The sequence below is a fragment of the Stomoxys calcitrans genome, chromosome 1 (assembly GCF_963082655.1).
Source record: "Stomoxys calcitrans chromosome 1, idStoCalc2.1, whole genome shotgun sequence".
Lineage (NCBI taxonomy): Eukaryota > Metazoa > Arthropoda > Insecta > Diptera > Muscidae > Stomoxys > Stomoxys calcitrans.
The window spans coordinates 147,619,217-147,632,947 of record NC_081552.1 but is presented as its reverse complement, the minus strand read 5'-3'; the positions used below and the strand labels follow the sequence as shown (position 1 = coordinate 147,632,947).

General features: G+C 40.7%; 1 protein-coding gene across 1 annotated transcript; it reads right to left on the bottom strand.

The window, feature by feature from the left end:
- Window positions 1–9,444: 9,444 nt before the first annotated feature.
- On the bottom strand, window positions 9,445–10,176 carry LOC106081639 (uncharacterized). The gene is made up of 2 exons (XM_013243743.2): window positions 10,035–10,176; window positions 9,445–9,975 (listed from the first exon to the last, which is right to left on the bottom strand). The coding sequence occupies exons 1-2, from the start codon at window positions 10,080–10,082 to the stop codon at window positions 9,514–9,516; spliced, it is 510 nt and encodes a 169-aa protein (XP_013099197.1). The 5' UTR covers window positions 10,083–10,176; the 3' UTR covers window positions 9,445–9,513.
- Between the last annotated feature and the right edge of the window lie 3,555 nt (window positions 10,177–13,731).

The following is a 13,731-nucleotide window of genomic DNA, read 5'->3' as shown; positions in this document are numbered from 1 at the left end:
GATATAGCTGCCATATATCTGCCCAATTTGGGTCTTTTGCAAACAAAAGCCGCATTTATTATCCGATTTCTTTGACATTTGAAACTGTGACTTGTTTTAGGCCTCCCGTCATCCGAACCGAATATGGTCCATACCGATCCATTTCTATACACAACACCATAGGAAGGGGGTATATTAATCTAATCATTCCGCTTGTAACACCTCGAAATATTCGTCTAAGACTCCATAAAGTAATATATTTTTGATCGTCTAGATGCTCTGAGTCAATCTAGCCATGTCTGTCCGTCCGTCTGTCGAAATCACGATAACGGCCGAACGCGTAAAGCTAGGCGCTTGAAATTTTGCACAGATACTTAACATTGATGTCGTTGGAATTGCAAATATGCCTTATCGGTTCAGATTTAAATACTTACTTTACTTTAATTGGCTACGACAGAATATTTGATTCACTAGCCGAACGTAGAATAGCGTTCCAAGCGCCTCGATCTTATGCGCTCATTCTAAAATCTCTGACACCAAGTTTCGAGGTGTCTCCCACAGCTTGATCTTTCCATCGGGCTTTTGGTCTTCCCGGTTTGCGTGTTCCACCGTGTTTGCCTTCAAAGACATCTTTGCTGGAACTTTTTCATCCATTCTGACAACATGACCTAGCCAACGCAGCCGTTGTATTTTGATGCGTGTAACTATGCTATCGTCGTCATACAGCTCATACGGCTCGTGGTTCATACGTCGCCTATATTCTCCGTTAACGCAAACTGGTCCATATATTTTACGAAGAATTTTTCTCTCAAATACTCCAGCACTGCCTCATCTGCTTTCACAAGTACCCATGCTTCAGAACCATATAACAGCACGGGTAGTATCAGTGTCTTGTAAAGTGTAGTCTTCGTCTGTCGAGAGGTGGCCTTGTTTCTAAACTGCTTACTTAGTCCAAAGTAGCATCTGTTTGCCAGTATTATTCTTCGCTTAATCTCAAAACTGGTGTCATTCCTTTCGGTTACGGCGGTCCCGAGGTAGATAAAGTTACTGACTATCTCAAAGTTGTGGTTCCCAGCTTTCTCCATGTTCTTTATCTGCTCGGTTGTGCAAGGCTTTTTGGGAGTTGAAACCATCCATTTCGTCTTATCTCCATTTACTGCCAGACCCATTTTCACTGACTCTCTCTCTCTCGATTCTTTCAAAGGCTGCAGTTACTACTTCCGGTGGCCGACCTATGATATCGATGTCGTCGGCATAGGCGAGTAGCATGTGTTCTCTTGTGATTAGTGTGCAGTATCTATTCACATCTGCATCTCGTATAATCTTCTCCAGCAGGAGATGTTAAAGAGATCAGACGATTGGCTGTCTCCTTGTCTGAAACCTCGTTTGGTATTAAATGGTTCGGAGAGATTCTTTCCTATTCTTACTGAGGAACGCGTATCAGCAAGTGTCATCCTGCAGAGTCTTATTAATTTTGCAGGGATACCAAACTCAGACATGGCTTGAAATACCTTTGAACGTAAAGGAGTATCGAAGGCGGCTTTGTAGTCAACGAAGAGATGATAGGTGCAGATTTGTCCTTCTCGGATCTTTTCCAGGATTTGGCGCAGTGTGAATATCTGGTCTAAGGTGGATTTACCAGGTCTAAAGCCGCATTGATACGGCCCAATCATCTCACTGACTTTAGGTTTCAATCTTTCACACAGTACGCTCGAGAGTATCTTGTATGCGATGGAGAAGAGACTTATTCCTCTGTAGTTGGCACATTCCGTCTTGTCTCCTCTCTTGTGTAGGGGACATTGTATGCTGAGGTTCCAATCATCGGGTATGCATTCTTCTAGCCAGATTGCGCGGATAAGCTGATGCATATGCCTTATCAGCGTGTCACCTCCGGTCTGAAATAGTTCAGCGGGTAACCCGTCGGCTCCTGCTGCCTTGTTGTTCTTTAGTCGGGTCTACTGCTACTTGGACCTCATTATGGCTAGGAAGTAAACTTCTATACCATCATCAGGGATTGGTTCTGCGGTATCCTCTTCGCCGCCAACATCGGACACTAGCAGTTGGGTAAAATGTTCTTTCCATATCTTCAGCATGTTATCTGTGTCAGTTACCAGATTTCCTTCTTTGTCTCTGCATGAGGGTGTGCCTGCAACAATGCCATCGGTTTGATGTTTAATTCTTTGGTAGAATTTCCGGACTTCATTCTGACTCCTGTAAATCTCAATTCGCTCACACTCACGTCTTTCATTTCCTTTTTCTTTCTACGGAATAGACGTTTCTCCTCTCTCCTTTTCTCCCGATACCTCTCCTTCATCTGGCGTGTTGCTACTGATTGCAGGGTTGCTCTATATGCCGCATTTTTGGCTTCAGTAGCATCTCGACACTCTTGGTCGTACCATGGGTTTCTTGGAGGAAGCTTCCGGTACCCAAGTACGGATTTCACGGCATTTTCCATGGAGTGGGCAATAGTTTGCCACTGCGTCATTATATCATCGGAACAAAGAGTGCTTTCATCATGTTCAAACGGGTGCGAACCTTTGCTGCAAATCTATATTCGCTCCACGGATCGATCGTACATCTAACACGCTGGATGAATGCCTTCCACTTATCACAACGTGATAAACTTGGTTGATCGGGTGACAGCAATGTGGCTTTGTGAATATTTTTATGTTGAAATCTGATGCTACTAACTACCATGTTTTTTGCCGCCGCGAAATCTAGCCTCAACCCATTAGTGGACGTTATCTCGTGGAGGCTAAACTTTCCGACTGTTGGACCAAAGATGTCTTCCTTCCCTATTTTCGCATTAAAATCTCCCAGAACGATTTTAATATCATGGGTCATATTCTCTCTCTAGGCGCTTGTAGAAAATATCCTTGGTTTGCTCGTCCTTGTCTTCCGTCGGGGCATGGGCACAAATAAGGCTGATGTTGAAGAATTTGGCTTTAATGCGAATTGCGGCTAGCCTCTCATCCACCGGAGTAAAGCTGGAGACAAGGTGTTTCAGTCTCCGACTAACCACAAATCCACAACCAAACTATAGTATAGCTCGTCACCGTTTGGTGTTATAGTGACGCCATTACCAGTCCATCGCACTTCCTGTAAGGCGGTAATATCTGCCTTGTACTTCTCTAATACATCCGCCAGCGCGTATACTGCACCTTCTGTATAAAGAGTGCGGACATTCCAGGTGCAGATCCGCAAATCATGGTCGTTTTTTCGTTTGCGTGGGTCGTCAACGTTGGGGGGTCCGTTTTTACTATTCCTTTGTTTCTCATAGTAGTTCTCAGTTTTCCGGGGGCGGGTTACTGACCCATCGCCCCAACCGCATGGGTTTTGATGGATTGCACACGTATCCCTCGTTTTGGCGAGCCGCTTGCTCCAAGATCCGACGCTCGCCGCCAGCCGTCCCTAACCTGGGAACAGACGCTGATGTTGGCCATTGGTTATTTAAAGGCGCCAATAACTCGCCTTGTCATTTCGAGTATCATTGGCACTCGGTATTTAATTAAGAGCCAGTGCCACCTGACTCCTCACTGAGACTCACCTCTCAAAAATCGCTGTCTGCTCGCGGCCGCATTTGCAGCTACTCCGCATAAAAACGGAGCTTCTACCAACCAACCTGTGGACGTGCCCGGTAGCTTTCAGCTAAGCTTCCCGTGATAACGATGGGCACCACACAAGTCGGCTCAAGCTCAAAGTTCCAGCCTTTGTGGTGCTCATAGTCATCACGTATCGGCCGGATTTAGATATAGCTCCCATATAAAACGATCACCAGATTTGAATTCTTGAGCCCTTAAAAGCCGCAATTTTTATTCGATTTGGCTAAAATAGCTCCCTTATAAACCAATCTCCCGATTTGACTTCTTAAGTCCTTACAAGCCTCAATTTTTGTCCAATTTGGTTGAAATTTTGAATGCGGTGTTCTGTTACGACTTCCAACATCTGTGCCAAACCTGATATAACTGCCATGTAAACCGTCTCCATATCATCCTTTTTCGGTTCGTAGAAGCTTTAATTTTTGCTGGATTGCCTAAAGTTTGATATTCAGGATAAAATTATGCCTTCAACTAAATTTATTTTGTATACATTTTCAACAGAATCCATGGTGGTGGGTTCCCAAGATTCGACCCGGCCGAATTAAGCACGTTTTTATTTGTTACATGTAGTTTCCATGTAGACCCATCTGTCGGTTAAGGGTCTTAAATCCATAAAATCGCCATTTATTACCCGTAGCGTTGAAATTGGAAACAGTGAGATATGTTAAGCCTCCTGTCATCATATAGCTGTCATATAGACTGACTACCCGAATCGGACCCGCTCCGCTGCGCCTTCTTTAACTGTCTAATATATTTTTAGGGTTGGGATACTGCGCCTTGAATGTGTAAATTGAATTCGTGCCACTGTAGCCTATATCCGCCTATAAAGCTGAACGCCTGCGTTCAAATCCTGGCAATAACATCGGACAAAATTTAAAGCGGTGGTGATCCCCTCTTAATGCTGGAGACATTTGCCATGCATGGTCGTGTAAAAAATCCTCCCCAAAGAAATGTCGCACTGCGGCTCGCCATTCGGACTCGTCTATAAAAAAGTCTTTTATCATTGAGTTTAAACTTGAATCGAAAAGCTTTAATTGGTGTGTGAGAAGTGTGCACCTTCTGGGTTCCTGGGTAAATTTTTACTCTACTCCCAAATACCTTTCTTTTGAGTCCTATAATATCGTATTGGTAAATATTTATGGTTTAGAGGGACACTTGACCCTTAATGCAAATATACGCTTCGTGCTCTACTTTCAAAAAAAAAAAAAAAAAATTATATGATCCCCAAAGGACTTTGTCCCGAAAATGAGTGCTTTTTAGGGGAGGGATGGCACTCAGACATTTTGTCTCAAATGTGGATATCAAATTTGTGCTGCACTCCCAAATCCATTTAATGTGAGTGCCATAGTGCCATGGTCAGTAAATACCGTTGATTTGAGCTCCATATTGCCATAATCGGAAATGAAGTTAGGGGGCGCTTTAGGGCATACCCCCAAATACTTGATTCCAAAATTGGATAGCAAATTCGTTTTCTACAATACCTTTCATTTGAGTCCCATATTGTCATAATGGGTCAATCAACCTATTTGACTTATTTTTCGAAAGAAAAGCGCCACCTAGACTTGAACACAAATTTTAATGTCATATTCACAATCTACTCCCAAATACCTTTCATTTCAGTCCCATATAGACATGGTCGGCTAATATGCCCATTTGGGGGTACTTGAGGGTGGGGCCATCTCCCATTACTTGGACCTAAGTTTGTATGCCATATGTGAAATCTACTGTTGAATACTTTTCATTAAAGGCCCATATTAACATGAACGTCAAAAATATATGTTTAGATGAGTTTTTGGGTTGGGGAGGCCCGCTGGGTACTTGGACCCAAATTTTAATACGATATCCGTTTTCTAGTCTCCTTTCATTTGATATCCATATTGTGCCTATCGGTCCACTTTTGGTTTTGGATGGCGTTGTTGGGGTAGGGGGATGGACCGATATCTAAAAATTATGTAGCCCATGTTTCCTTCCAGACAAAATTTTAAGAAAATCGGTTCAGTCGTTTTTGATTTTACGGAACAAGCAAAAAACCGGGTCCCATAAAGTCATAATGGGTCATATGCCCACTTAATCCGTTTGTGGGGGATAGGGTGACATCCTATACTTCGATCTGATTTTGTATGCCAGATTCATAATTTACTCCCGAACACCTTTCATTTGAGGCCCACATTGACATGAACGCTCAATATGTCTATTTGGGGGAATTTAGGGTTGGGGCGGCATGATGGGTACTATGACCCAAATTTTAATACCATATTCGTATTCTATTTTCTAATACCTTTCATTTGATACCCATATTGTCCCGATCGGTCCACTTTTGATTTTGGGTGGTGTTTTTGGGTAAAGGGGCAGGGTCCCTCCTTTCCGAAATCAACGAATTATAAAGCCTATTTCTCCTTCCTGACCACATTCGCATTCTACTCCCGAATAAGTTTCATTTGTCCCATATTGTCATGATCGATCAAAAAATAATTTTAGGGGATTTTTGGGTTTGGGCGGCCCCCCAGTTAATATGAAATTCGTACTCTACTCCTCAGTATCTTTCATTTGAGTCTCATATTGTCCCGATCGGACCACTTTTATTTTTGGGTAGTACTTTTGGGGTAAGGGGGAGGGTCCGCCCCCCTTCCGATATAAAAAAAATATATAGCCTATGTTTCCTTCCAGACCAACCTACACAATATGCGAAAGTTTCGAGAAAATCGGTTCGGTGATTGGCTAATGTGCCCATTTTGGGCGTTTTTGTGGGGTTGGAGCGACCCCCTATACTTCGACATAAATTTGTATACCAGATTCGTTATCTACTTTTTATTTGATACCCATATTGTCCTTATCGGTCCTCTTTTGATTTTGGGTGGTGTTTTTGGGGTAACGGTGGAGGGCCCGCCCCCTTTCGTTATCAATAAATTATAAAGCCTATTCCTATTTCCTGACCATATTCGTAATCTACTCCCGAATACCTTTCATTTGAGTTCCATATTGTCATGATCGTCAAATAAACCTATTTTAAGGGGTTTTGGGGCTGGGCGGCCTCCCACGTACATGGACCCAACTTCTATTATGAAATTCGTACTCTACACTTGAATACCTTTCATATGAATCCCATACTGTCCCGATCGGTCCACTTTTATTTTTGGGTAGTATTTTTAGGGTAAGGGGGAGGGTCCGCCCTCCTTCCGATATCAAAAAATTATATAGCCTAGGTTTCCTTCCAGATCAACCTACACAACCTGTGAAAATTTCAATGTAATCGGTTCAGCCGTTTTTGAGTCTATACGAAAGAAACAAACAAAACGACAACTAAACAAACTAACACAAATTCAATTTTATAAAAGACTAGCTGACCCGGGCCCACTCCACTTCGCCTTCTTTTACTTTATATGGAACGAAAATTTCCTTGGAATATTTAATTTTGACAAAGAGCTTGTAGTAAAATACCATTCCACGCAAATTTGGATATCAAATTGGTATTCTACTCCCGCGTACCTTTATTTGAGCCCCATATTGCGATGGTCAATAAAAATAACTGTTTTGGAAAGGGGTAGACCCCCAGAAAATTGGTCCCGAAAGTGGGTATCAATTCTTGCTCTACCCCCCAAATCATTTCATTTAAGCCCCACACTGACATAGTCGGGAAATATGCCCGATCTAGGGGTGTTTTGGGGATTGGGGTGGTCCCCCAAACACTAAGCTGGGAAAATATATCAGCAACGTGCCCTATTCTCATATATCTAGTTACCATTTATTTGAACCCCATATTGCCATTGGCCTTAAAAATGGGACATAAAACTCGTTTTCTCATCTCATTTAAACTCCTTATTGCAAAAGTCAGCAAATATATCCGGTTTGGGGTATTGGCCCTAAAAACTATAAATATTTAGTTCCACTCGCTTTAAGACCCAAATTGTCTTGGTGAGCAAATACGTCCTATTGGGGGTTAGGACGTGGTCTACTCCCAAACACCTTTCATTTGAGCCCCATATTTCCACAGTAGGCAAACATGACCTGCTTGGGGGTGTTTTGGGGGATGGGCGGCCACTCAGTGAGTTGGCCTTGAAAATATATATCCTACTCTAAAACCCTCTACTCTAAAAACTCTCTTATTTGAGCCTCATATTGCAATAGTCAGCAAATACTTCCTATTTGGGTGGTGTTGTGGGGGTGGGGTGGCCCCATAGATACTTTTCCCGAATATTGATATCAGATTCGTGCTTTACACCCAAAGACCTTTCATTTGAGCCCCATATTGCTATGGTCGTATATTTGTCCCCTTTGGGGGATGTTTTTGGGGAGAGGCGACCCCCTATACACTTGGACCCGTATTTGGATATCAGATTCGAATTTTACACTAAAATACCTTTTATTTAAGCCCCATATTCCCATAGTCAGTAAATAAGTCCTGTTTGGGGAAGGGGTGGACCCCCAGAAACGTGGTCCCACATTTGTATATTAGATTCGTATTCTACTCGCAAATACCTTTCATTTGAGTTTCATATTGTCAAGTACGGTAAATATGTTCGATTTATGGGTGTTTTGGGGGTTGGGGTGGTCCCCCTAACACTTGGTCCGACAATTGGATATCAGATAAGTTTTCTAATCATAATTACCTTTCATTTGAGTCCCATATTGTCGTGATTGGTCTAAGTATATGTTTTGCAGGTTTTAGGGTGGGGCGGCCCCCCTAGGTACCCCATCAGAAATTTGGATACCAAATTTTTATTTTTAGGGTACTATAAGAGAGCACACAAAATTTCGCTTAAATCACACCACCCATCTCCGAGATCTGGTGTTTCTGAAAATTAGGGTAAGGGGGAGGGTCCGACTAGGCTTTCGGTTGTTTGGAAATGGTCAACATCGGATTATATTTTGATATAGCTGCCATATAGACCGACCGTCTGCTGGATTTCGATTTTGCTGGAATTTAAAACAGTGAGTTGTATAACCACTTCCGACATCCAATTCAAATATACTCTAGATCGAACTTTATTTAGATGTAGATCGATCCGCCGATTTACGGTCTTAAGCCAATAAAAACCTCATTTATTTTCCGATGTTGCTGAAATTTAGAACAGTTAGTTGGGCTAATAGGGTCTAAAGACCATAGATGGCTCAATTATCCCCCTGCTAATGCTGCCTACATTTTATATGGTTATCCCCCTGCTAATGCTGCCTACATTTATAAGGTATCCTGCCATGTTATAACTTCTCTACTATGTGGTATCGCTATGCGGCATGCCGTTCAGACTCGGCATAAAAGAGGAGGCCCCTTATCATTGAGCTTAAATTTTAATCAGACTGCACTGATTGATATGAGAGAAAGAGAGGGAGAGTGAGTTTCCCCTGTCCCTTAATGGAATGTTCATGAGAAATTTAGTAGTAGTAGTTGTACGAGTGTTAAGACTCCCGTCATCCGATTCCAATATTGTGAAGATTGGACCGACTTAAGGTCCTAAGCCTATTATATGTCGAGCAGGTCATATTTTAATATAATTATTTATAGGGTAGTGGGGTTATAATGAAATAGAATGATGAATGTATCCATGATGGCGGGTATCTAAAGTTCGGCACAGCCGAATTAATACTTTTTAACTTGTGAAACAAATGGGACGTTTGGTGTATTAATAACCGCCATCACCATTGGGATATTAGCATATTGTTCGCCTTAGTTCTCTTGGGGATATAATGCTCTCTACAAATAAAACGATCTTCTGATTTGACATCGTTTGATTCGACACGACCCGACAAACGCGCTTTTACTAGTTGTGATTGATTGTCTTAAAAGAAGTTTCGATTTACCTATGAAAGAAATGGAACAAAATTACGGTTTTACCACTAGCTTTTAACATTAGAGGATAATTTTACTTAGTTACAATAAAACCAGAACTCATTCATCATTTATTTCTTTGTATATAAAAATGTAAATGGTGGTTCTTTTTTAGCAAACTTTTAAAGCCATCGGCATCATTCGTATGGAATCGGTTGTATCCGGGTCATGTAAATAAGCCAATATTTCGGCTTGCCCATATTTCGTTGACCATTCTGAAAAGACGTTTTGAATATTTCCGTAGCCATTCTCGTTAAATAAATTCAGCACTTTTTTGGCTTCTGCTGGGGCATTATCCTTTCTACAACGTTCTTCAAATTTTTCAAAATGAGTATAAACTCGTAGAGTCTTCTCCATACAAAGCCCCCGTTTCGTTTTGTAATTCTCAACGTCCTTTAAATATGCATGCAACTCTTTCTGATACCTCCCATATTCATCGGTTTCGGGTATATTGTCGAGAGTTTGTTGTACCATGCTTTGCATCAGGGGAATGACATTTTGCAAAGTCTCGTAGAGACTTTCAACACCTTCTTGAAACTCTCCAAAGTTTGAGTGCGATATTGTCGTGGATGGCTGCAAAATAGATATATTTTAAGACAATTTATCAGAAAATAAATACTCTTGTAACTTGCACAAATTGTTATGATTGCCACAGCCAATGATATCGCAAAAAGCCCCATTCTTGTGTGTAGTAAGTACTTGGAAATATTTTACTTTGTTTCCACTGCCAGCATCAGTCAATATTCGACAAGCTCTGAATTAGAAAATCCGCCAATTATTTGTGTGATGTATTCTACTCTGTTTTTATACCCTCCACCATAAGATGGGGGGTATACTAATTTCGTCATTCTGTTTGTAACTACTCGAAATATTCGTCTGAAACCCCATAAAGTATATATATTCTTGATCGTCGCGAAATTTTATGTCGATCTAGCCATGTCCGTCCGTCTGTCCGTCCGTCCGTCTGTCTGTCGAAAGCACGCTAACTTCCCAAGGAGTAAAGCTAGCCGCTTGAAATTTTGCACAAATACTTCTTATTAGTGAAGGTCGGTTGGTATTGCAAATGGGTCATATCGGTCCATATTTTGATATAGCTGCCATATAAACCGATCTTGGGTCTTGACTTCTTGAGCCTCTAGAGTGCGCAATTCTTATCCGCTCAGAATGAAATTTTTCATGACGTGTTTTGTTATGATATCCAACAACTGTGCCAAGTATGGTTCAAATCGATCCATAACCTGATATAGCTGCCATATAAACCGATCTTGGGTCTTGACTTCTTGAGCCTCTAGAGTGCGCAATTCTTATCCGATGGGAATGGAATTTTGCACGACTTGTTTTGTTACGATACCCAACAACTGTGCCACGTATGGTTCAAATCGGTCTATAACCTGATATAGCTGCCATATAAACCGATCTTGGGTCTTGACTTCTTGAGCCTCTAGAGTGCGCAATTCTTATCCGATTGGAATGAAATTTTGCACGACGTGTTTTGTTATGATATCCAACAACTGTGCCAAGTATGGTTCAAATCGATCCATAAGCTGATATAGCTGCCATATAAACCGATCTTGGGTCTTGACTTCTTGAGCCTCTAGAGTGCGCAATTCTTATCCGATTGGAATGGAATTTTGCACGACTTGTTTTGTTACGATACCCAACAACTGTGCCGGGTATGGTTCAAATCGGTCTATAACCTGATATAGCTGCCATATAAACCGATCTTGGGTCTTGACTTCTTGAGCCTCTAGAGTGCGCAATTCTTATCCGATTGGAATGAAATTTTGCACGACGTGTTTTGTTATGATATCCAACAACTGTGCCAAGTATGGTTCAAATCGGTCCATAACCTGATATAGCTGTCATATAAACCGATCTGGGGTCTTGACTTCTTGAGCCTCTAGAGTGCGCAATTCTTATCCGATTGGAATGGAATTTTGCACGACGTGTTTTGTTGTGATACCCAACAACTGTGCCACGTATGGTCCAAATCGGTCTATAACCTGATATAGCTGCCATATAAACCGATCTTGGGTCTTGACTTCTTGAGCCTCTAGAGTGTGCAATTCTTATCCGATTTGAATAAATTTTGGCACGTAGTATTTTGTTATGACATCCAACAACTGTGCCAAGTATGGTTCAAATCGGTTCATAACCTGATATAGCTGTCATATAAACAGATCTGGGGATTTTACTTCTTGAGCTTCTAGAGGGCCCAATTCCTATCCGATTTGGCAGAAATTTTGCATGACGTATTTTATTCTTACTTTCAACAACTGTGTCAAATAACGTTGAAATCGGTCTATAACCTGACATAGCTGCCATATAAACCGATCTGGGATCTTGACTTCTTGATGCCTAGAGGTCACAATTATTATCCGATATGCCTGAAATTTTTTACGACGGATCCTCTCATGACCATCAACAAACGTGTTTATTATGGTCTGAATCGGTCTATTGCCCGATACAGCTCCCATATAAATCGTTCTCTCTATTTTACTTCTTGAACCCCCAGTGGGCGCAATTCTTATTCGAATTGGCTGAAATTTTACACAGGTCTCCATTATATTATTTAATTGTGGTCCGAACCGGTCCATATCTTGATATCGCTCTAAAAGCAGAGCAAATCTTTTCTTATATCCTTTTTTGCCTAAGAAGAGATGCCGGGATAAGAACTCGACAAACGCGATCCATGGTGGAGGGTATATAAGATTCGGCCCGGCCGAACTTAGCACGCTTTTACTTGTTTGATTTAATTTGATGTTATCATGGAATGTTTGATCTTTTTGACATCTTTTCGTTTGAATAGTTTTGATAAGAATGGACAATATCTGTTGGACATGTTGAAAAATTTTCACAACGGAATCGTCTTTGAGCACTAAGAATCTGTTCATGCATGACAAAAACTTAAAACCTAAGTTTTGCGAGTTGTTATGTTTTCATAATTATATTAAACAAGCTAGTAAGAACTGCCTTGAATTGGAATTAAACTGTCACCAACAACCTAACCTACCATACGGAAAATTTAAAACGTTTTGACTTTGTATCAGGAAGTTGTTTTATTTACCCATTAATAGGATTTTCTCGCTAAGTTTTTGTGTGGAAAATTGCTACCCCCGATTAGCTAAGCGGCTAATCTTATCGCCGCTTACTATCGCTTTTTAATAAAATATATGGTGCCATCGATCAATTTGAATGACAAAACTAATAGAGGAATAATGCAACATATGTATTCAACGATTAAACGTTCTGGGAGGCAAATTTGCTTAGGATTGTAATAAAATCATATATATGAACTCCGAGAGACATTTATTTAAAATCCAAATGACTTAATTTGTTTTTTTTTATCATATTTGACTATTTCGGATGTGTGTCAGTACTGCCAACGTTAAAGTACAAAGCATTGTGCGGGAAGAGCGATTTATATATACATAAGCTAACGAATCCGCTAGACTGGTAAATAAAACAATCCCTATGAGTGTTGAGGAAAATGCGACAATGCACACTGGGAGAAAGTCGAGACAAAATTTCAGCGTAATATTCTTTTATGGCTTAACTTCAGCATGGGCTCGAAATTATTTTTTTAAGACAAAATTTCTTTAAAGACAACCTAGCCTCGAGATTATTTTTTAAAACAAAAATTTGCATAAACAGTTTTAAAGTATTTATACTATGCTTATCTATCCAAACAAAAATTTCCTAAAATTTTCTCAATGGACAAATTTCAATAAATGTCAATAAAGACAAAATTTTAACCCATAATGCCTAATCCTCGATTCCGTTGTCCGCTTTGATGAAATTTTATCTCTATATATAAAAGAGACGCTTGATTGACTGACTGAATGATCAACTCCCAGCCCAAACGGCTAAAGCTATAGCTATGCAATTTTGCACGAATGTGCGTCTTCGGTCGTTGGCGCGTGATAAGACGGGGTATTGTGATATTCGTAGGTTTAGCTACTAACAAGTACGAAATGGTGACTTTTATCCCAGCGCGAACGGATGGGGCTAGAATCAAGTTGTTGAATTCAAATTAAAGAGCGTCTCGAAAAAATTTAACATATAGATTCTACTAGGAAATATATATTGGCTGACTAAGTAATTTTGAATAAGTCATACATTGTGGTACCAAAAAGTACGAAATAGCTTATTTACTTTTCGGTGAACGAAGAAGGGTAAAATTAATTTAGGCAAACAAAGAATATTGAATAAGAACTGTTATGCTATTGGAGCTATATCAAGTTATAGTCCGATTCCGACCATAAATGAATGCTGAACTTTTTGGGAGTCATTGTGTAATATTTCAGTTCATTAGTTTAAGAATTGCGC